Source organism: Taurulus bubalis, assembly GCF_910589615.1.
Source record: "Taurulus bubalis genome assembly, chromosome: 5".
NCBI classification, from domain to species: Eukaryota; Metazoa; Chordata; class Actinopteri; order Perciformes; family Cottidae; genus Taurulus; species Taurulus bubalis.
Genome location: NC_136593.1, coordinates 4,737,077 through 4,760,777, shown reverse-complemented (window position 1 = coordinate 4,760,777; position 23,701 = coordinate 4,737,077). Strand labels below are relative to the sequence as shown.

At 40.2% G+C, this 23,701-nt stretch overlaps 2 protein-coding genes across 2 annotated transcripts; both read right to left on the bottom strand.

Moving 5' to 3' along the window:
• Positions 1-291: 291 nt before the first annotated feature.
• On the bottom strand, positions 292-9,449 carry kctd6a (potassium channel tetramerization domain containing 6a). The gene is made up of 6 exons (XM_079218550.1): positions 9,311-9,449; positions 6,862-6,964; positions 5,574-5,743; positions 3,344-3,596; positions 1,162-1,320; positions 292-828 (listed from the first exon to the last, which is right to left on the bottom strand). Exons 2-6 carry the CDS (start codon positions 6,886-6,888, stop codon positions 718-720), a joined length of 720 nt encoding a protein of 239 aa, XP_079074676.1. The 5' UTR covers positions 6,889-6,964; positions 9,311-9,449; the 3' UTR covers positions 292-717.
• Positions 9,450-21,681: 12,232 nt separating this feature from the next.
• Positions 21,682-22,340, bottom strand: LOC306736463 (transcription factor HES-5-like; the record flags this gene model as incomplete). Its single annotated transcript, XM_079218105.1, has 2 exons — positions 21,682-22,104; positions 22,218-22,340. The coding sequence occupies 2 exons, from the start codon at positions 22,338-22,340 to the stop codon at positions 21,682-21,684; spliced, it is 546 nt and encodes a 181-aa protein (XP_079074231.1).
• Between the last annotated feature and the right edge of the window lie 1,361 nt (positions 22,341-23,701).

The following is a 23,701-nucleotide window of genomic DNA, read 5'->3' as shown; positions in this document are numbered from 1 at the left end:
ATTCTAACAGGAATATATTTCCTTTACCACAGAGCATAGAACATATCATGGGGTTGTCACACTTCAACAGGCCTGGTGGTGGCAGGTTAGGGCCCAAAGATTCCCAAATTGCAACTTCAAATAAACGTTTGAATACATTATTATACAGATTGTGAAAGGTGGATTTTGTCCCCATCACTAACATTGTGCAGGAGGAGGAACCTATACTTTCAATTGGTCAAAAATTGGTCGTGGGGACAAAAAAGAGAACTGACGGTGGGTAAGAAAATTGACCTGAGATCATAATTGTCCAGATTGTTTTATTGCAAATAATATTATTTCCTAGTCATTGATATACAACATATCTGTGATATACAGTATGTAGCTTTCATAAATACATACTGTGGTCATATGTTTACTGTGTGATAGTCGAATAAAAATAAAACATCTCACGATAAGGTACCACATGTGGCTAATTTACTAGCCTTCAAAAAACCTCTAGTTGTGCTGAGGGAAATAACAATGATTCAAAAATGACCTCACTTTCCAAAAAAATGACCTCACTTTCCAAAAAAATGACCTCCCTTTCCAAAAGAAAAGATTTTGTTTAAAAAACAACACACATCATACACAATATGAACACATAACAACAAAGCCAGCACTAACAAGTCTCTGTCTATGTGTCTGTTGACGCAGCGACGACATCTTCTGTCAGGAAGTCCAACCATGCTTCGTCTGTCAGCCGCTCACTCTGTGAGCTCGTCGGCAGAACGTCCAGTGATGTTCTACCGTGTTCTCATTGGCCCGTTCGCTCATGTGGTGAACACGTGTGTTGCGTATTGTGAAACCCTGGAAAGTAATGAGACAGGTAGACTGAGTCATCATTTTACTATTAGCCATTATTATAAAAAAATGAATAAAAAGGGGGAAAAAGCTATTTCCCCTTCTTCTTTCTCAAATGCAAAACAAAGCAAAGAAACATCAGCCTTCATGTTTTTCAATAACGCAAAAACTATAATATTGACCATTAAGCTAAAAACACCAGCTAGCAGTAAAAAGCTACGATCTCATTCCATGGTGTTGATGTCGGAAGTTAAAGTACTCAGAATGATCTCAACAGGGATTTCTAGCTGAAAGATCATTTCTACACATGATGTTAAAGACGAGATAAAAGCCACGTACAGCTTTGGAGATGAAGTCCAGCAGATGGACGCGCAGGCCGACTTCCTGTTGGTGGTCACTTGGTCCAAAGGTGAAGGACACCTGGTGGTCTCTGGAGTCCATCATGTGTTTGCTCCACTTTGTGAAACTGCTGGAGATGGACTCCAACATTGCATTAATCTAAAAAAAGAGAGAGAGAAGAGAGTCATGTGACCACTGGTTGTGTCTAAATGGGAACCTACAATTTGCCAAAAACAACGACATATCCTAACCTAAACCATTCAAGGTCAATGCATGAATGCAACCATTCAAGGTCAATGCATTAATGGAACCATTCAAGGTCAATGCATGAATGGAACCATTCAAGGTGCATGTCTAAACTAAACCATTCCAGGTTAATGTCTAAACATAATCATTCAAGGTCAATGCATGAATTTAACCATTCAAGGTCAATGCATGAATGTAACCATTCAAGGTCAATGCCTAATCTAAACCATTTAAGGTCAATGCCTAAACGTAACCGTTCAAGGTCAATGCCTAAACATAACCTTTCAAGGTCAATGCCTCTACTTAAACACAGAGGTTATTGCCTAAACGTAACCATTCAAGGTCAATGCCTAAACATAACCTTTTAAGGTCAATGCCTATATTTAAACACATAGGTTAATGCCTATACTTAAACATTCCTGGTCAATGCCTCACCTTGACCATATATAGGTTAATGACTAAACCTAACCATGCAAGGTCAATGCATGGATTTAACCATTTAAGGACAATGCCTACACTTGACTAGTCCAGGTAAATACCTAACCTTAACAATTCAAGGTCATTTCCTAAATTTAACCATTCCAGGTCAAAAGCCTAACCCTTAACCATTTAGAGACATGCGCCTAACCTCAACTATTCCTGGTCAATGCCTAACCGTAAACATATAGAGGTTAATACCTAAATTGAACAATTCCAGGTCAATGCCTGAACTCAATCATTTGAGGTAACAATGTTGACTGTTAGCATGCCGCTTCATGCACTTGCAATATTGACTGAAATTAACACCAAAAACATTTGAGTATTTGCATGTTTCAGCCTAAAATGAACTAACAGCGAGCGCTAGTTAGCTCCCGATCTAGCGCAGACCTGCTTTCCAACGCGCAATGTGTATATATATATATATATATATATATATATATATATATATATATATATATATATTAATATGACCTTTTATATAAACATAACCATTCATATACATATATATATACACATATATATATATATACACATTGCGCGTTGGAAAGCAGGTCTGCGCTAGATCGGGAGCTAACTAGCGCTCGCTGTTAGCTCGCGAGGGGGCACTGAAGCGCAGGTAGAAAATCCACGGACCGCCACTGATGTATTGATATATATATATATATATATATACACACACACACAGTATATACACGTATATACACACATACACACACAACTCCAAGTTTTAACTTGCAAATGTTGGAGTTTGATTCGCATGCATGGATTGCATGCAAAATCAATGCACAGACGCGAATGGTTGCGAACAACGCAAATTTCCCCTGGGCGGCATGAAAATCAACTAGGCCGACGTTGAGTTGCGAAAGCCAATCAGTGTTGAGAAGCTCCGCCCATCATCACTGCCGTCATTTAATCAAAACCCGCCCGAAGTAGCGCTGGAAGCGGCTTCATTCAGACACAGTTCCTGGAGGAGCCGTCACCGAGCTGTGTGCGGCTACGAATAATATTATGGACTCAGACGCGAGGGCGTCTGATTTTCCGACGTTTGTGGAATTTCCACAACAAGTATAAAGCAGAAATAGTGGTTATTACCATGGTGGATTGGGGAAATGGTAACTGTTTTTAGGGAGATAAACCACGGAGATAAGCCACGCCCCCTTTCCGGCGCGAGTGAGGCGAATAAACCACATATAGTCGAGCGAGTAACCTCACATGAGTAAAGTGTTGCGAAAATTCGCTTTTGGTGTGAACGTAGCATAAGTCAGTACTATTAAATACCATTGTTAGAATAAAATAATCAAAATCCATTAGATGTAAATGTGCCCATTAAGGGAAAAGACAAAGGTATGAACCTGGACTGAAATACCTCAGTAGAAATGAGATTATAATGCATATAATCAGGTTTTGGTATCACAGAATATCCGGTCATGATATTTCTACATATCTCTACACTGACCTTGGTGGTGATGGTGAGCTGGGTGATGATGACTGCGACGGGGTTGGAGGACTTGGACAGCTTCCTGGTGCTGGACAGCTCCACCACCTCCTCATAGGTGTCAGTGGGGTAGGGCGGCAGGGGTTTGGGGTCTCCTAGACACTGAATCAGGGGCTCAATCTGATAGAAGTCAGCCTCCTTCCTGAGCAGCTCAGCCTCCTTGAAGTCGCACGGCAACGTCAGCTCAGACGTCCGCAGGAAGTTGAGGATGTAGCTGAAACAGCAGAAACAGAGACAGGTCAGCCCAGACTGCTGAGCTGATGATTCTGTAAGAGTCTGAACGGTCAGTTGAAGTCAAGACGGGAAAGGAAAGGAGAGAGCGGCTCCAGAGTGAGAAGGGTTGTTTTGTTTTTTCTAACGTTTAAGTTTCATCCTAAACAAGGTTTGTTTGTTATCAACCAATCCCATGAAAAGTCCAAAATTACGGTCTGTTTAGAGTCAAACAGACCATAAAGCTGGGGATGCTTTAGGGCGGGGTTACCTGGTGACTATAGCCATACACCGTATGTCTATATCACTCGCCCGCAGTCCTTATATGGTCACTTCCGTTTACTGATTCCAAAGATGGCGGCGGCCGTAATCAAAGATGGCGACGGCCAACCCGCTGAACTCAAAGCTTCACAACATTAGTCCACAAACCAATGGGTGACGTCATGGTGACTACGTCCCCTTCTTACATACAGTCCACGTTCCCAACCCTGTCTGTGGTTCTCAACCCTTTTGGTTCCTACCGAGGGTTTACATCTTTGAAAACAGCTCACAAATATATAGTTTGTAAAGACACTGAGAAAAAAAATCAGCTGTTCACTATTGTAAGTAACTCAATTTGTGTTCTGATGTTAGAAACTGTTTGTCAATCAATTTTGTTGCTTTTGTTGCATGTTTTTTGTCTGCCTTAAGCAAAATGTATATGGTTTCCTGTTTTGAGATGAGGTGCTTTTATTTTGAAGGCGGAAAACAGTTAAAAAGGACGTTGCATTGTGCGCACTTTAATGTCTAAAACTACGTTCTATACGGTCAATTATAAATACAGATTGGAGAAAGAAGCGGTTTTAGCACTCCACCGAACAATGAGTTATTCATTCCAAAACCAATAAATAAATTCAAAATCATCAGTCAAAGTGCAGGACTGTCTGTCGAAGGGCTACACTACAACTATAGTTTTTAACAAACATCATCTTTTGTAATCTTCAGGCCCACTTCTGATTGTTTAAAGATGTCCAAGGACTATTGTCCCATATACACCAGAAAAAAAACATAACATGATGAAAACTATTTGAAAAAATAAACGGGGCTATAAATACGCGTTATGACACCGTCAGCAATAATGACCTGAATAAATATTCTGCTACCCATCACTGCCTGCCATCATGAATCCAAGTGTAATGTATTCAGGGTCATATTTCCTCACCACAGCCGCTTTAATGCACGGCCGTACTGGGGCTCGAGCCCCGGCAGCCGACGACGTAAAAGGGCTCAAGGGGCATTTTTATATTTAATCAGATGGAGAAAGAGAACATCTTGAAAGCTTGAAATGTGTGTGTGTGCTTCAGTTTTGCGCTACCAGCAGCGCAACAGCATGCTTTGTGTGTAGAGACGCAACGGCAGCAGAGGTTTTTTACAACCGAGAGAAAGAAAACACGTTTTCTCGCAGTTGTATATCTGACTGAGATCTGTTTCTCTTCATGAATCTCTCTCTGTGCGTGTGTGCGTGTGTGCGTGTGTGTGTGTGTGTGTGTGTGTGTGTGTGTGTGTGTGTGTGTGTATGATGAGATGGATATTGGCCCACAGTGAGCTGGCCTGAACCTTTTATATCGTATATGTGAGCTTCACTAAGGGCTCATAATGATTGTTTGATTTGTATTTGATGCTGCAACAGTTATACAATTAAACTGCAGTCATTATGGACTATTTAATGTTTTATTGTGTGTAAATCATGCGTGGCTGTGGCTTGTGCGGGTTGGCCGGGGCCACAGTTTAGTTGTGATGATGCTTGGGGGATTGTGGTCGCCCACTCCTGGTACTTTAATGTGGCCTTAATGGCGGAGAGTTGTCTCTCCCGTCACTTTTGTTTGTTTGAAAAACTGATCCATTTTGTGTCTCTGCATCCCGGAGAAAGCTAGCCAGCTAACAGGAGCACAACTCGTTTGTCATCGGCCGATTCCTTTGATCGGCTAGCAGCTGCACTCACCGGAACAGCGGGCCGTCGCGGTCGATGAAGTAGTTCCCGCGGGCGTCCCGGACGGTGGGGAGGTCTCCTCCGAACATGGCTCCCAGCATGGACTCGGGGTAGCGCAGCAGCGTGGAAAGAGTCGTGCTGTACACACAGCCGCCCACATTCAGACTCACTGTCTCCCCCATCTGGAGAGAGCAGGAACAGCAGTCAAGACAACAAGAACTCATTTGGGCTCTCGAACTTGGCTAGTCGACTTCTGGAGTGAAGAAGAGCAGAAGTGAGGACACACCTGTAGTCCTTTTATCCCACATGGATATTTAAAATATAACCAAATCTGATATCACATGTAGAGCAGCTTGTTTTACCAACATATACTTACATTTATTATTTATACAATGGCTATACATTGTAGCCATCGGCCTTCAGTCTATTTAAGTCACAACGGGCTAGAACGCTTTATCTGGATCTATCGGGGAGCTAAAGCCAATGAAAACGCAAGCTGTCTGTTGACCTTGAAAGTGGTGTAGTGTGACCTTGGCTTTAGAGAGGACTGGTATCACAACTTAACTCGGTAGCAGCAAATGTTGAGTTGATGTTGGGACTGAAAAGTAGCACCTGTACGTCCCTAAACTGAATCTTAACCTAATTCTATCCTTAACCCTGGAACCAAGTTTAAACCCTCAAACGACTATTTGAAGGTCCTATCAAAGACAGACGTACAACGATACACACACTCACACTGCAGCAACACGAAAGCATGTGTCATCACTGAAATGTCCCACACTGGCTGTGCACAAAATTGCATACTGACACACTATAAGTGGGAAGTCAAATAGAGTATGTTGTTGTGCGTGGCAGGCTGCACCAGAATACGCTTTAATGTCCAAGTAAGTGTGTTCTCACACGAGGAATTTAACTTGGACATAACAGCTAAACACATTAATCCACTATTTCTTTACATAACTAACGGATTTTTAAGGCTATATATTAATGTTCAAATAGAGCTCCAATTTACATAGTTGTGACCATACAGTCATGTGATGCAGAGAAGACGCGTCGCTTGAGTAAACTTCAGTGTCTGCTGGTAGTGGCATCCTTAATCGTTTATGCAGCACTGATACGTAACGTGTAGTCTGTGGACCGGATGTGACTTTGAACACAGCCACTGGTCAACTAGCAACAGGCTGAACTGAAGGAAAGCGGGACAGTTCAGACCGTGAAGAATGTCTGCAGGGAGCCCTCCTCCCCCCCCCCCACACACACACACACACACACACACACACACACACACACACACACACACCATGTGACCCAGGTCTCCATTCTTCATCTGCAGCCCTCGGCCGGCTGACCGCGGTCGTTTCTCTTCAGGGTCGTCAGACTGTTGAGATCATTCCCACCAACACCTGCAAACAAGGGGTCGATGAGATGGTTGCCATGGAGATGGGCGACCAGCTGATGCTACGTTGCCACGGTCCAGACATCATCTGGCCGATTAGTCTTGTGTAACTGATGTGTGCTCGCCATGTGCCAGCCAGGGAGAAACAGGAGGAGGAGGAGGAGGAGGAGGAGCTGGTTTCTTAAATCTCAGAACCCAACGCTGATTTTAAACGGACAGATTGATTCGTGACGCGACGTTTTAACGAGCTGCGATCAAATCGTACGTCACGAATGAAACTCGGCTGCGTTCAAGGCGGAGAATCTCTCAATGTCCGTTTGAATTTTCCGCATGCTGCAAATTGATGCAGCAGCACCAGAGATAGTCCTTTTTCATTGCATGCAATCGGCTTCATTGTCAAAACATGCCGCCTACATTACCCACAATGCAACTCGATTGGTGACACTTTATTCAAAGTGAGGTTTCACCACTCTGCAGTAGGTTGAAGGGAGAAGCTTTGTGGCCTCTTTCAGCTATAAGATACAGATTTATTGTTTTGGTCAGTCTCACAGCTGTTTCCATCAAACAGCCCTGATGAACCCGCTCGCTGCCCAGCAGCACCAAAGACACCCGGACATTGAGACCAAACCAGAGTTTAAAGGATTGTGAACATTGGACTTGATGCTGAATAACAGAAGGGTATAAAACCATTAGGCTGGATTAAACCCCCCTGAAAGTGCAGAACCTGCTGAGTTAATGTTGGTTTGTTGTTGTTTGTTCTGCCGCAGCAAAACAAGCTAGAAACACGATACTTGGCCCAACAGAAAGGTGTCTTTCTTTCTACAGTAATATGTACAGCAGTCAACTGCAACAGACTAAAGTTAGTCAACTTAAAAAGGTAATTTGTCTCTCGTCTCACACGATGCCCGTCGCCAAGGCGTTACCTTAGCTTGATAGCTAGCTCAGTAACTTGACTATACTTGTGCACAAATGAAACGTTATCTTACCGGATGACTTCCTTTTACAGGTATAAAGCAAAAACTTCTTTTTTTTATCAAAACCCATTGTTCGTGTGAGACACGACTTTTGCATGTGTAGTCTTTCTAACGACATATTTTCAGTTAAATTGACAAACATCAAATCTGTAATTTATGGCACATTTAAAATGGGGATTGGGATCAACAATTTTTTTTCTCTCGACGTTGACAACTGTACATAATCTTTGGAGGCCAACTGTAAATAATGTGGAAGTGCTTCCCAATCAGCCACATGGTGGCGCTGTAATTAACACCCCCAAAAACACAATGTATGGAAAGGCCCAACCTTCACACTGTCAGGCTGGACATTTCCATCTCAATGAGCTCTCATCAGGGTCATGAAACACATTGCAGACAACATGCACTACCAGTACCGACCCGATTTAAAGCTCGGGTCGGTATGCTTAAGGATCTCTTAAGGCTAGAATTTAAAAGAATTATCCAAACTAAAAAAACATCCCTGTGTCGCCAACTCTTTTCCAATGAGAGTAGCTTTCATCACTGTTGGCAACACTGACAGCCTTCAGGCCTCTGTGATGAAAATATCTGTTTTTATTGCAGCCCTCATCAGTAATGGAGCAGAAACTGTATAACAGATAATTGGCTGACAGAAAAGTATTAAGGTCACTGTACTGGAGGTACTTGTACTTTCATTTTTTTCTTTATACTTTTGCTCCACTACATTTAAGAGGAAAACATTTTACTTTTCACAACATGACATGTATGTAATAACTGACTCATAATACAAAATCTAATAACTAATAATGTTATTACTATAAATTAGGCTACTAATACTGTAAGTATATAAGTAATTACAATTACATACACTTCACCAGCTGCAACATTAATAGGTAAAATAACAACATGAATAATATAATAATATTTTTAAATGATTCATTCTGCATGATGAGTAGCCTTTTTATTTTTGGTAATAACGTTACAAGTGTATAAGTATATTTCGCTGATAATATGTGTACTTACTAACAGAGTATTTATACATTGTGTTTACCTTTACTTAAGAAAAAGATAGGAGTATTTCTTACACAAATGATCGAATTCAGCTGTTTTCTTGTGATTTAAATGTGTTATTTTTGTATGTTGGTATATACTCCGGTCTGTCGTTTCCGCAAACTCTGTAGCTCTTTCGCCTCTGCTACTTTTGATCTAAACAACAAAGAATACACGTATAAATACACGTATTAAATGGCATGAAACAAAACAATAAAACACAAAGTCCGTTAATACATATGAAGTTACTGTTTTGAAGGGACGGCGCAGTTGGCTAATTTAGCTAGCATAACGTTAATCCAACGTCCGCTAGTATTCAAGTATTTTACCTGACTTCTTTAGTTGTCTCATCCTCCTCGACATCTGACGAGTCCCTTCCCCGCCTGAAGGTTCTTCCACACGGTATATAACTTAACGTTATATCAGAGCTTTTGAAATTGTTTTAGCTAACGTTAAGGGGTGAACTACAGCAAGCGCACAATAATATACGTCACTTCCGCAGACAGAAGAGACTTCCGGTTTGTAGGTCACCAAAACAAACATGGGTGCGAGCAACAGGACGGATGGGGAATGTGTAGGAGTTGTGAACCGGGAGATGGCAGCAATGCAACAGAAAGGATGAAAGCTGCCGTTAAAAACCACCGAAGAAGAAGAAAACAAACATGGCGACTTACAGGCAGGTCGGCAGGTTGTTGGGTATTTCAGCAAGGATTTCACGTCCGTAAGTTTAACTTTCCGTCAGTTGTGAGAGTGCGACGTCCTCTCATTTTATTTTTTTAACGCTTGCACGAATGCATCGACCTCTCACGTACCAGAAGCGTTAGCTATTAACAGCTAGCTAACAGTTAGCTAGCTAAGTTGCAGTGTGACGCACAATGAGTATTACTTAATAGAGCAGCGTGATGTAATGTACGTTTCTTTTACTCTTTTAACTCCTAAAATATGAGCCAGACTGTTCTCAAAGTGTGTTTGTTCAATTAATGCCGTATTATAAACACTTCTCTCAGCCCAACAACATGAACGCTAAGTATATAAATAAACACGCCCCCTTCAAGTCAAACTGTAGTTTACTATAGTGCTTAAATTCAGTCTGGTTTATCTTTTTTTTTTTCAATGAAAGTTAATTGAGTAACTTCCAGAAGTGATCACCATTCCAATAATCATGTGACTTCTGGCTGGACCAATCATTTTGTAGGATTGTCATAGTAAATGTGGTGCATATAGTTTTTAATTAGTTGAAATAGGTTTATATGTATATCAAATGTATAATACCATCTAGATATCTAGTTCAGGGTTGACACATAAAAACGGACAACCATTCATACTCGCATTCAAACATTCGGGCAATTCAGAGTCACCAGTTAACCTAACCTGCGTGTTTTTAGAGGAGAAATGTCCCAGCCTAGCGGCAGGTTTGACACCTGAGATTTCTTTGAGGTGACGGCACCACTGTGCCAAACAAATATGATCATGTATCCCATGGTGTATATCTGGATGTATTTTAATGTCAGTAATCACAACATTCTGAATTTAAAGGTGCTTTATAATAAAATCTTATTCATATGATTTAGTCAAATGCAGACATGTATTGCGACTCCTCCTAGATAAAAGATGATTAAATAACATAATATGTGCTGCATGAATCCTTGCAGGGTTAGTTTACATATTGCCCTTACTCTTGCTACAAAGGAATTACATGTTGTATTATCACTGTTCACAAAAGGCTTTGAGTGAATTATTTTTATTCCTCTTTGAATCTATAACTCCCTCCCACGTGGTAGGGTGGAAACAGGTTTGCATGAGCAGTTATTATTCAGTTTTTAGCAGCATGAATGTGTTGCTAAAGTGTAATTTCTGCTGTAGTAACCCTTTGAATCTCTCTTCTGTGATGTGTCCTTCTCGTAGTCATTGGCTACCAGAGCGCTGGATTAGGATCAGCATTATGTGGTGGGAAAAATCAGTGCTACTTGAAAGTGTTAACTGACCTTGTTCTTTTTTCCCCACAGGTGAAGGATGAGGACGAAGAGGAGGCTGCTCAAGTTTGAACTGCACTGAAACCATTTACACATTCCTCCCTCTCCCGGCCACCTTCTCTACTGCAAGCCATAGTTGAAATAAAATGAGCTTGTGTATAGCATTGCTGTCATCATCATCATTCATCCAGATGATATCTTTGATTTGGTGACAACTTTCTGCAAAAGGGGGACTAAAGAGCCCAGAAATACGAACGGATGACTGTAGAGCTGCAATAAATTGTATTTATTTCACATTGTTACACCTTTTGAATCAGTCACTAGTCAAAACATATACTGTATGTATATACATAAAGTGTGTTGAAATATTGTATGACAGTCCTACCTCTTAATCTAATCACATTATCACAATATTGCATAACATGTACTGATGCTGGTAGCTTGTATGGTATGAAGGTCTAAAGGGGGCTTATACACAGTTTTATGGCAGTATGTCAAGTATTACTATTCTGCAGATGTTTATTTAGATAGGAAGTCAGATGCCAGCTGTGTGTGTGTGTGTACAAGTCCAGATTCACAAAACATTCAGGGTTTGCTTAGTGATGACAGAACCCAAATAATGTTGAGTACTTGTGTTGAGTAACCAATCACAGTGCAGGTAGACCGCAATGGTCCGATGCATCGGCACAAAGTCATCCGGGTGGAGACGGTGGATCTGAAGTTACTGCACCAAGTTGACAGGGCCTAGATCAGGGGGGTCAAACTCATTTTAGTGAAGGGGCCACATGCTGCCCATGTTGATCTCAAGTGGGCCAGACCAGTAAAATCACAGCATAATGATAATACATAACGACAATATTTCTCTGTTTAAATCATTGGTGAAGGTTTTTGGATGATAAACCCTATTTAAGGTCTTTCTACAATAAACTAGAAACATAAAGATCAACTATCATGACGTCATCCATTTTTAACGACTTGCAACACAATCGGGACCATGACATATGAACCTTTCGGAAGAACGACATTGACGAGAAACCCATTGTAATCAAGGTCCTCACAGGCGTGTGGAAGGTCCCGCAACCACGGCTTGAAGACGGCAGTAGAAGAGTGGCCCCGCGAAGAGATCAACGAACTCTCTGTTAGTGTGGCGTGTGCGCTATGGAACCACCGTGTGTTTTATTTAAAAAAAATAAACGGTTTATGAGTGTAGTTTCAAGAATAAATTTGGACAATACAAATTCCCAATTTGTCTCAATAATAGTCATAGCAATTGCAACTTCATTAACACACCTGCCAGCCTCAGCTTGAGGAATGCGTTCAGTCTCAGCGTGGCTGAAAGGTAAAAAGCTGGACTCTTGGTGAAAGCAAGTGCAATTCTCAGAAGGATTTCATTGCACTGACTACAACTACAACCATGGCTTCAAGTGCAGCTACAGAGTCATTGCAGAACATATCCACAGCTCTGATTAAATGCAGACGTGGGTAATCTGTCATCTAGGGAAAGTGTAATGGAAATTAAATAACCTTATCAATCTCCTTTAGAGAAAACAAATGTGATGTGAAACACTTAAATGTCTTTGAGCATTTATTAAACAGAAACTTGGAATAATTCAATTGAATGGACAGAGCTCGTCACCACAGATGGTTCCGAGGTCTGACCAGGAAAAATAGTTCAACATGAGTTTTATACATCAACAATTATTATTGAAATGTTTGCCCTTTCCCCCCTGCTCCTCCTCGCAGTCTCCTCCTCCCCACCAGACGAGCCTTGATGCCTAAAAAAGACTAAAAATGTTGTTTTTCTTCCTCCTTTTCTTTTAGGATTTGGTCTCCATTTTTTCAAGTCGACCTATAGGACAACAAAAGATGTAGGCCTGTGACCTCACCAGCCTAATTAATGCAACTAATATCATACATATATATATATATATATATATATATATATATATATATATATATATATATATATATATATATATATATATGTAAATATATATATATAGTGGGTCAGAATAGTCAGAAAACTGTGCTGGCTTGAATTCTGAAAAATGTGACCAGCTGGAGGACATCCAGGTATCTCTGACCTGCTGCATTTGATCACACTTTGAGGCATTCTACATAGTTTTCTGGCATTCTGAATAGTATGGTAGTATGGGTATTGTAATACACTCCTTGCTGTGTATAGGTGTAGACTAGACAATAAGATTTTTTTGATGATATATTCTAAAACGTTTTTCTTTTAATTAAATTGTTATACTTAGTATAACAATGAGGGAAATGTTAGAAGAAAAACATATTTACTCTTAATCAACTACTGTTTCACAGTTATATTATTAATCATATACTGTGTAAAGGCTTGTGGCTTCTCATGTGACCTCCTCTCCTGTTAAAACATACGTATGCTTTAACAGTGACCTTCTGATAGTCTTGAGACTGTGGATGCCTACATGCCTCTGTGTGAAGAACGTGGTGCTCCTTGTTATCATGACCATGCCGATGCAAGCGAATCTGAAGACGTCATGAGAGCTTCTGTGATTGTTTCATTGATGTATTTAAGAGGGAACTCTCTGCTCATTCATGGAGCAGTCCAGGACTATGTTACAGACTTCTGCAATCTGGCATTGGAGGCAAAGTCTATGATATTATAAAATCCATCCATCCATTATCAGCCGCTTATCCGGGGTCGGGTCGCGGTGGCAGCAGGTTCAGCAGGATGATCCAGGCTTCCCTCTCACCCGCAACCCTTTCCAGCTCATTCTGGGGGATCCCGAGGCGTTCCAAGGCCAGCCGGGAGATGTAATCCCTCCAGCGTGTCCTCGGTCTTCCCCGGGGTCTCCTACCAGTTGGACGTGCCTGGAAAACCTCTAATGGGAGGCGTCCAGGAGGCATCCTGACTAGATGCCCGAACCACCTCAGCTGACTCCTTTCGACACGAAGGAGCAGCGACTCGACTCCAAGCTCCCTCCTGATGTCCGAGCTCCTTACCCTATCTCTAAGGCTGAGCCCGGCCACCCAGCGGAGGAAGCTCATTTCGGCCGCTTGTATCCGAGACCTCGTTCTTTCGGTCACGACCCAGAGTTTGTGACCATAGGTGAGGGTTGGAACGTAGACCGACCAGTAAATGGAGAGCTTCGGCTTTAGGCTCAGCTCCTCTTCACCAGGACGGCCCGCTAGCGAGGTGACGTTCCACGTCCCTAGAGCTAGTCTATGCTGCCAGCGATCGGCTCGCCCAGGCCTCCTGCCTGGCCCGCCGCCCGGTCTACATAGCACCCGACCCCGATGCTTCTCCCTGCGAGTGGAGGGTCCACAGGGTGGTTGCTGCTCCGTGATGTTTCTTCGGACTGAGCCCGACCGGGCCCCATGGGCCAAAACCCGGCCACCAGACGCTCGCCGACAAGCACTCCTCCTGGGTCTGGCTCCGGGAGGGTGCCCCGGTTTCTATTGTCCGGGCGAGATAGCTTCAACACGTGGGCCGCTATTCATCAGGGTTTTTGAACCGCTCTTCGTCTGGGCTCTCCCCCGAGACCTGTTTGCCTTGGGAGACCCTAGGCTGATGTCGCGGAGAATAGCTCCCAAGATCACTGAGCGACTCAAACTCCTCCACCACGTTAAGGTGGCGATTCGCGGAGGAGGTCAAATCAATGTATTTGAACAATAAAAAGGCGTAAAAATAGGAGACAGGTGCACTGACTTCTTCACCCAGAAAAGAGGCGTTAGTCAAGGCTGCAATCTGAGTCCGACACTTTTCAACATTTATATAAATAAGCTAGCAGTACAGTACAGTGTGTCTTGTAGAAATCTACAAGCTGTTGTTGTGATGAATCATCACCTCTAGTTGCAGCTTTCATACTTTATGAGGCTCATTGTGACTTGTTGAATAAACAAAACACTTCTCACTGAAAATGTTGACTTCTTATGTCATTGTTTATTAATGTCATCATAACTGATAGAGGTCTACATCATCAATCATATCTTTGAATGACAAATCAAGATAATCGTCAGAACATAAAGTAATTAATTAACAGCAACATTCCTGTTTATGGTTCAACTATGAATGTGGTTAAATTAAGATTATTGATTAAAAGGCAACATCAATTATACATTATTCTATATGAACTAAGTCAATGCATCAAACCAAAAGAGGAAAAGTACATTTCCAAAACTATTTGGTTGTCTTTGAAATGCACTTTGTTTTGGTATGTTTCAAGGATGAGGATTGTGTTGAGCTGGTTTCAAGTATCAGGAATGGGAATCAAACTTTTTTGGAAAAGCATGAATCAAGATTGAATCGTCAATTATAAATATAAAAATAAAAATCTGAATACATTCAATCAAAATAATGGTTCCGCCTGATATAGTTTAAGCTTTCATTCAATAAAATCACAAGACGACAAATATACAATTATTTTAATATTTCTTTTACACATAAATTAAACCATATTTTATTGATGAAATGCGATTTTCTTTTTTCACTGTGATGGGATGATGAGCGTGTGCTCAGTTAAAGTCATTGATCCCAGCATCAGATAGATAGATAGATAGATCGATCATACAAAACAACAATATTTCTCTATGTTTAAATCATTGGTGAAGGTTTCTACAATAAACTAGAAACATAAAGACCAACAGTTCAGACATCAGCCCACTGTTTATCTGCCTGGGCTCTCCTCTGCAGATGACCTCGCTTCATGACGTCATCCATATTTAACGACTTGCAACACGCGCACAAAAATACTGTGAAGAGTGCAGCGCGGCGTGCAGCGTGACTTCAGCCACCTCTCAGTTCTTCCTCCTCCAAAGCACAAAGGAGAGGAGCTGTTGTTTCTGAAGCTCTTTGATGACGCACAGGTGGAGCAGTTTGAGTCTGCGGTGGTCCAGTCGCTCTCGTGAGAAGTTAAAATTTATATATTTGTATAAAACTAAAATAAAAACACATGCTCCGTGTTCTCTGTGAGTGTTCCGTCCGGCCTCACATCACTCTCCTCGACTAATAATAAAAATATGAAAGATAAATATATACATGTACATATACATTGTATCCTAGCATGGTGGGTGAGTGGATAGTGCACTCGTTTGTGAGTCGAGAGCCCGGGGTTCGAAAACATGGATAAGGCAAAGACGGTACTGATAGGAGAAGGATTTGTCGAAGCCTCCACATAATGTCAGGACTCTGATAGTGATTCTCTGAATAACGACATAGACGGGAATTACGTTCAACCCTGGTGGGCTGGTACGAAACAAGGCTTGAGATGTGTTTGTCGTGTGGACTAATCAAACACCGTGTATATTTTTACTTTAACCCTTCACTAACGTTGGGTGATTCTCACCCGAGCAATTGTGTTTACGTTATTGTCATTGTGTTGCTTTTGTCTGAGTTGTGTAGCTTCAGGCTGCTCAATGACGTTAATGAAGGTGGGCGTCAGTGTTCCATCTAAACTGCGCGCGTGCGCGGCCGCGCAGGCCAGTCGAAGTGGCCGCGCAATACATTTTTCAGACCGCACTTTGAATGTCAAATCAAGATAAAGGGTCAGAACATAAAGTAATTAATTAACAGCAACATTCCTGTTTATGGTTAAACTATGTATAGGAATGTGTATCAATTAAGATTATTGATTAAGAGGGATTATCAATGATACATCACTCTATATGGATTAAGTAAATTCATCAAAATGAGGAAAAGTACACGAGGTTTGAATGGACTACGGGTTTTTTATTTTTTTATTTTTATTAATCCGGTTGCTCAGTTGTGGGGAGTTTTCCTCAAAACTGATTAAACAAATATTACAATAGACAAATTGGAAAGAACAATAGAGTAAACATAGTCTATTATATACTGTACGTGTAAACAATAAAGTAAAATAGGTATTAAGTGGTTATGTAGTGACATTTATACCAGTGCAAAAAAAGAATAGCAATAAGAGTGAGGTCAATATAGTAAAACATAATTATAACTTAAATACAATTTTACATTTGAATAACATAAGATTACAAACAAACATACAAATATAAAGTGTTTAAGCAGTAGTAATAACAACAGTGTCTAATATTAACTCAAATAGAAAAGTCATATTGTGCTTGATATTACATAATAATCATATGCCACATGTCTGTGTTCTATTCAGCATATATGATGTTGTTTTGTGTGTGTTTAACAGGTGATTTGCGTCATCGTCTGCCAGACAACGACAGGGGTTGGGAACAGAAAGAGGTTTTTAACCCAAAATGTGCTGCCGTCGACGGACACAACTGGACCATGAGCTCTTCTCCCACATGAAGCACGACTTCATCTCCCGTCTCATGTTGACGTGTTCTGGTCATGTGTGTGTTCTGGTGTTCTACTTCTCGTCCTCGCGACTATGACTTGACCCCAGCCGTGATGAGGGCACGTATCAGTCTTTACCTTATGCTCCTTTTCCTTTATGTAATAACAATTATGCATGTGATACTTTCTGCCTTCACTAACAGTAGTTTATGTATTCAGAATCAGAATCAGTCAGAATCAGAACCATTTATTTGCCACGTGTGTTTTACACATATGAAGAATTTGTCTTGGAGGGTGGTGCATACATTAGACCAGGAGTGGCCAACTGCAGTTCTAGAAATATAATGAAGTGAAAGTCAAGCAAATGGCAGCTAGCCTGCTAGCTCAACAATCGTATTTTTGCCGCACGAGCGAAGAGATCAACGAACTCTCTGTTAGTGTGGCGTGTGCGCTATATGCAACCACCGTGTGTTTTTTATTTAAAAAAATTAAAAAAGCTATTCGGTTGATATTATAATTCACTATTCGGTTGATATTATTATTCACTATTCGGTTGATATTATAATTCACTATTCGGTTGATATTATTATTCACTATTCGGTTGATATTATAATTCACTAGTTTAAGAATAAAGTTGAACAATACTTTATAAATTCCCAATTTGTCTCAATAATAGTCATTACAATTGCAACTTAATTATTTTTACTTAAAAAAAAGCAGAAAGCTGCAGCCACTGAGCCAAATAAAGCAACGAGGACGAACCAGCTGCATCAAATGTACAGAAAGCATATTTTATGGTTAACTGAATTAATAAAATATGAATCATCTAAATGTAGAGACCTTCGGTTTCTGTTAAAAACGTACGGATTGTGATTACGTTTGAAGTGAAATGGGTATCACATGAATGTAGCGACTGGCTCCAGTAAAGGAAAGGCTTGAAGAGCGTTTGTCAAACTCTGACAGACACTCCAGCTCTGACGCGAGGTTTTGCAGCTTTGAGGACAGATGTTGCATTTTTCGTTTGAAAGCATTAACTAAGCTGATCAACCACGGTTTTGTCTTTTCCTTGCAGCTCTAAATTAAGGTCATTCAACATGTTGGTCAGATCGGTTCAAAATGCCAAGTCTAGCAGCCACTGGTCGTCATTGAGTTGGTTGTATTCTGCATGTTTAACAACATGGAGAAACTTCTTTATCTCCGGACAGAGCTAAATATCAATGGCAATAAATCCATTCACATTTTTTATCATCCAAAAACCTTCACCAATGATTTAAACATAGAGCAATATTGTTGTTATGTATGCTCTATCTATCTATCTATCTATCTATCTATCTATCTATCTATCTATCTATCTATCTATCTATCTATCTATCTGTCTATATATCTGATGCTGGGATCAATGACTTTAACTGAGCACACACTCATCATCCCATCACAGTGAAAAAAGGAAATCGCATTCCATCCATAAAATATGGTTTCATTTATGTGTAAAAGACATATTAAAACTAATGTTATATTTGTTGTCTTGTGATTTTATGAATGGAAATTTAAACTATATCAGGTGGAATCAATATGTTGATTGAATCTATTGAGATTTTGAATTTGATATTTATACTTGACCATTCAATCTTGATCCATGCTTCACCAGTCACCAGTTTGATTCCCATTCCTGATGCTAGAAACCAACTCAACACAATCCTCATCCTGCTGTCCAGATGCTGCAGAGTCTTTTGACACGTGCCTTGCAGTCGGTGTGAGTAACAAGTTGAGCTCAGTTTCCCACACTGACTCCCTGTATGGTCCGGTCAATGAACCACAAAGGCACTTCTGTGACAGATGCTGGCTGTGTGTTGTCGTAGAAACAGAGTCTGACATCACCAACCATCTGGAGGGAAAGAAGCCCATTGGCTGTTTCTGAATCTTTGTAAAGTTGGACATTTTGATGAACATATTTATCACATAGTTTCACCAAAAAACTGAATCATATCATACTTTCAGTGTCCAATCATATTCATACATTCTGAACCTTTATTAATAATCATGCCTCATTATTGACCGTTAACTGGATCAAACCTCCAGCTCTACACATGAAGGTGGGAGGTTTCAGGAGCAGCTGTTTCCTGAAGTGTGCCAAATCTCTTTGGAGAATTCCTCGGCTGCTGGTGGGATGAATGTCATTCACACTCAACTCTTTCCTCCAGAGCTTTCCCACACTCCGTCTATTAGCAGTAAGGAGGCATGTGTTCCTCTCATAATGGATCCTCTGCACGCAGTGTGTGATGTTAAGAAATGAGGGTGGGGCCTCCTCAAAAATAATTTATCATTAAAGTGAAAGTGGTTCTCTGGAACATAACATTACGTTCAACTGCAGGAAGCAGTTTATGAAGAATTTGCAGTGTGAATGTTAAATATTGAATAACATGAAAAGTGATTTGCTTTAATTGTGTGAAAGATATAAGAAAGTTGATTTAATGTAAGGAATTCCCATGTGTTGTGACTTGTTTAAATAAATTTTTTTTATTCAGGAAGTAGCATGAAAGATACAAACACGTAAAATAATAGCAGACTTTAAATAACACGGTTGAAAATTGTTTTATTGGTTATGTTCCAATAGAAGTAGTGGTAGAATATTCGTAAGGAGTGAGAAAGAATATACGTGTTGAAAGCTTCCAACATTCAAACTTATCAACCAAATGATTAGGTTCATAACTTAACTGAGAGAAACCTTTTTAAACGTCATGCTGAAAATATTGGCTCTTATTTGATGAAATGTCAACATTCCATAAAGGTTTTTATTCTGATTCATACAAGAAAAGAACATTTAGAAGTAAAGACTTTTTTTAAAACAAGTTCCAGTTTGAAGGTTCAGAGTCTCTTTTAGTCTCCGTCCCTTCAGGTCAAAGGTCTGGATCTGGTGTCCCACAGGGCTCTGTGAGTGAGCCTCCTCTGGTTTCCCACACTCTGTCCTTTGACTGAGGAACAATAGAAGTGTGTCTCATTATGCATCACATCAGATACAATGTCTGACCCTTTAAAGAGGGAGATGCTTCACTTTAAAGTTTTTACATTTCAACACTTGAAACATACAAAAATAAAGTACATTTCAAAGACAACCAAATTGTTTTAGAAATGTACTTTTCCTCATTTGGTTGATGCATTGACTTAATTCATATAGAATCATGTATAATTGATATTCCCTCTTAATCAATAATCTTAATTTAAACACATTCATATACATAGTTTAAACATGAACAGGAATGTTGCTTTTGATCAATTACTTTATGCTCTGACCCTTTATCTTGATTTGACATTCAAAGATATGATCGATGATAGAGACCTTGATCAGTTATGATGAAATTAATAAACAATGACATGAGAAGACAACATTTTCAGTGAGAAGTGTTTTGTTTATTCAACAAGTCACAATGAGCCTCATAAAGTATGAAAGCTGCAACTAGAGGTGATGATTCATCACAACAACAACTTGTAGATTTCTACAAGACACACTGTACTCAGAGAGAGTAAAGGAACAACTGTCTTTATAAAAGACAAACCATTTACAATATTAGAGGACACAGTACTCACTGTCTTTAAACAATACTTTTACAAATGGATTTAAACATTTTCACTTAGTGAACAAAACAAATAGTGAAAACTGACCTGAGAACAGGTCACATTCTTCTTAGTAAACAATGAATTCAATTGAATCCCAAAATGTAAAATTCTCATTGTCACTGTAAAACTGTGACAGTGTGATGATAAACAAACCTTTTACAATAAAAGGATAAACATATTGATCTTAAAACAGATCATTTTTTCAATAATCACATAATGTGAGGAAAAATCATTGATGACAAAATGTCACTAAAAAGGACAATTTACGTTTTTTATCAAAATGATAAATATTAATCAAGAGGTAGCAACAATCACCAATGTATAATATTGTACCAACACATGACATGATGTCAGGAATGAAAGTATCACATGAAAATTGTGACATTAATAAATCTTTTAGAGAAAAAGGATAAACATTTGAATCTAACAACAGATCAGTTTGGAGTAATCAGAGACATTAAAGTCCTTTAACACATGTCAAAAAGAAGAATCAAAGTTTCTGATCAAAATGATCAATAACAATTAAAAGATACTAATGTATCCATAGCTTTTACCATCCATCAATACATGAAGTACAGTGATGTATAGTAATAATTGCTGATGCAATCAGATTTTTTTCATGCAACATGCATGACAAGATGTTCTCTTTCTTAACTTGAAAGATGAAGTTGCTGTTATTTCCTCAGGAAATGTCATCTTCCACAAAGAAAGCAGAAACTAAAAACAACCTTCTGTACAAACAGAAGAACAAGTTCATAACATCTCAGAATTCAGAAGAATTCACTTCCAGTAATCTTTGACCAATGTGGTCATCTCAGTTTGTCTGCTAGTAGCTCCAGTCTGTAGGCGTCTACCACGGCCTCCAGGGGGCGCTGTTGACTGGACTCTTCTCTTTGCTGATGCTGGTCTGGACTGTGGAGCTCAGAGGAGAGAAGTCAGCCTCTCTCAGGTTCTTATCAGAGGAAGACTGCAGCTTGTTGAAGTGGTGCATCAGTCTTCTCTTGGACGGTGTCTTCACCTGCTCCTTGGACAGGAAGTGTGTCACCTCTTGGACACATCTGGAGTAGCCCTGACCAACAGCTGCAGAGTCCACAGCTTGATTCTGCTGCTGCAGTCGTCTCAGGACACAAACTGTCATCTCCAGGATGTCTGCTTTCTCCAGCTTGGAGTCTGGCTGCTGTTTGAGGAACTCTGGATCCAGGAGAGACTTGAGCTGCTCAATGCTGCTGTTGATTCTCTCTCTGCGTAACTTCTCCACCAGAGGCTTTCTGATCTGCAGAAAGAGGAATAAGGTCATTAATAAACTGATTCTGGAGGATAGAGTTAGCATGAAAAAAGACAACTTCTCATCGACAACATTTAAATCTTCTTGAATCTTCAATTTACCTTGTGGGTCAGAGTCAGATGCTCCTGAGAATTGGTCATTGCTGCAGTGGTTGTAGGTGCCATGTCTGGATCTCTGTGCTGTAGAGGTCTCTGTAGAGAGAATCTGATCTCTGCTGGCTTCATCCCTCCTATTTATACTCCCTCATCTCCATATGAATGTGTGGGTCTTGGTCTAGATGGAGTTTCCCACAGTCTCAACCAATCAGAGAGCTTCATGAGACAATGAGGGATGCAGCACACTTACTGCTCCTAATTCCTGTGGGACAATGGTTAGGTCTCAGGGGAACAGGTGGAGGACTGGGGGGGTGATGGAGGGAGACTCTCAGAGCTCTGTGTGAATCTGGGAAAGTGGTGACCCTGTAGAGAGAGCAGATCTGCTGCCTGATGCTGGGATCAATGACTCTGACTGAGCACACGCTCATCATCACATCACACACGTGGGGGCTGGCAAGTAATTGCCTCTTAGTTAAAAGTACTCAATAACGTCTTGCATATAAATAATTATAAATAAGTGGAATTTGTTTGTATTTTTCTGAATGATTTTATTTATCCACAACAGAACAATCTCGCAAGTTGCCATTCATGTCATTTAATCTCCATTTTGTCTTAATCATTTTGGAACTTTTCACATCCTAAAATCCAATGCCTTTCCTCAGGTTCTGTATTACTGAAGACAATGTCTTCAGTTAATAAAAATAGTTTAATTTCCATAATAATATTTTTAAAATCGTAAGAACAACAATCAGTTTTCAGTCCAGATGTTTCAGTCTTCTGACTTGTGTCTTGTAGTAATTGTGGGTAGGAAGTTGGTCTCAGTTTCCCACACTGACTCTTTGAATGCTGTGGTCAATGAACAACAAAAGGACGTTGAATGGAGCCTTTGTGACTGATGCTGGACGTGTGTTGTAGTACAAACAGAGCATGATGTCACCAACCATCTGGAGGGAAAGAACCCCATTGGCTGACTCTGACAACCTGAAAAGTTTGAAATTATCAGGACATTTTTATAAAAACAGATCTGCCAAATTGTGTTTGGCAAATTATGTAGTTAATGTTAAGAGCTTTTTATCATCCAGTCAATATTCAGCATGTTTTCTATCATCATGTTTTATAGATGTCATCTCTGTAGATGAGGCTGGGAGGTGGAGGCAGCTGTTTCCTGAAGTGTGCCAAATCCCTTTGGAGAATAATCTGGTGCTGGAGGGGCTGAGGACAATAATCATGCTAAACTCTGATCTCCACAGTTTTCCTACTCTGTGCATTAACATAAATTAGGCTCTTTGCTTAAATCCAAATAAGTCTTTTGATTATCATTTGTTAAATTGAACACATGGTAGCAATGGGCTTGTTCCTTTAGTCTGCCTTTCTTTTTAATATTCTACAACTCATCATTTAATCTCAAAATATATAAAGTAAAAATTAGCTGTGCTGGGACCCTTTTCTGGAATCACATGTATTTTAAATATTCACAAATCCTGTGATGT

Coding starts and splice junctions, on each gene's coding strand:
- kctd6a (XM_079218550.1), bottom strand. CDS start 6,888: ATGAAGAATGGAGACCTGGGTCACATG. Junction 5,744..6,861: donor ATGGAGACCTGGGTCACATG/GTGTGTGTGTGT, acceptor TGCTCTCTCCAG/ATGGGGGAGACAGTGAGTCT. Junction 1,321..3,343: donor AGCTCACCATCACCACCAAG/GTCAGTGTAGAG, acceptor CTCTTTTTTTAG/ATTAATGCAATGTTGGAGTC.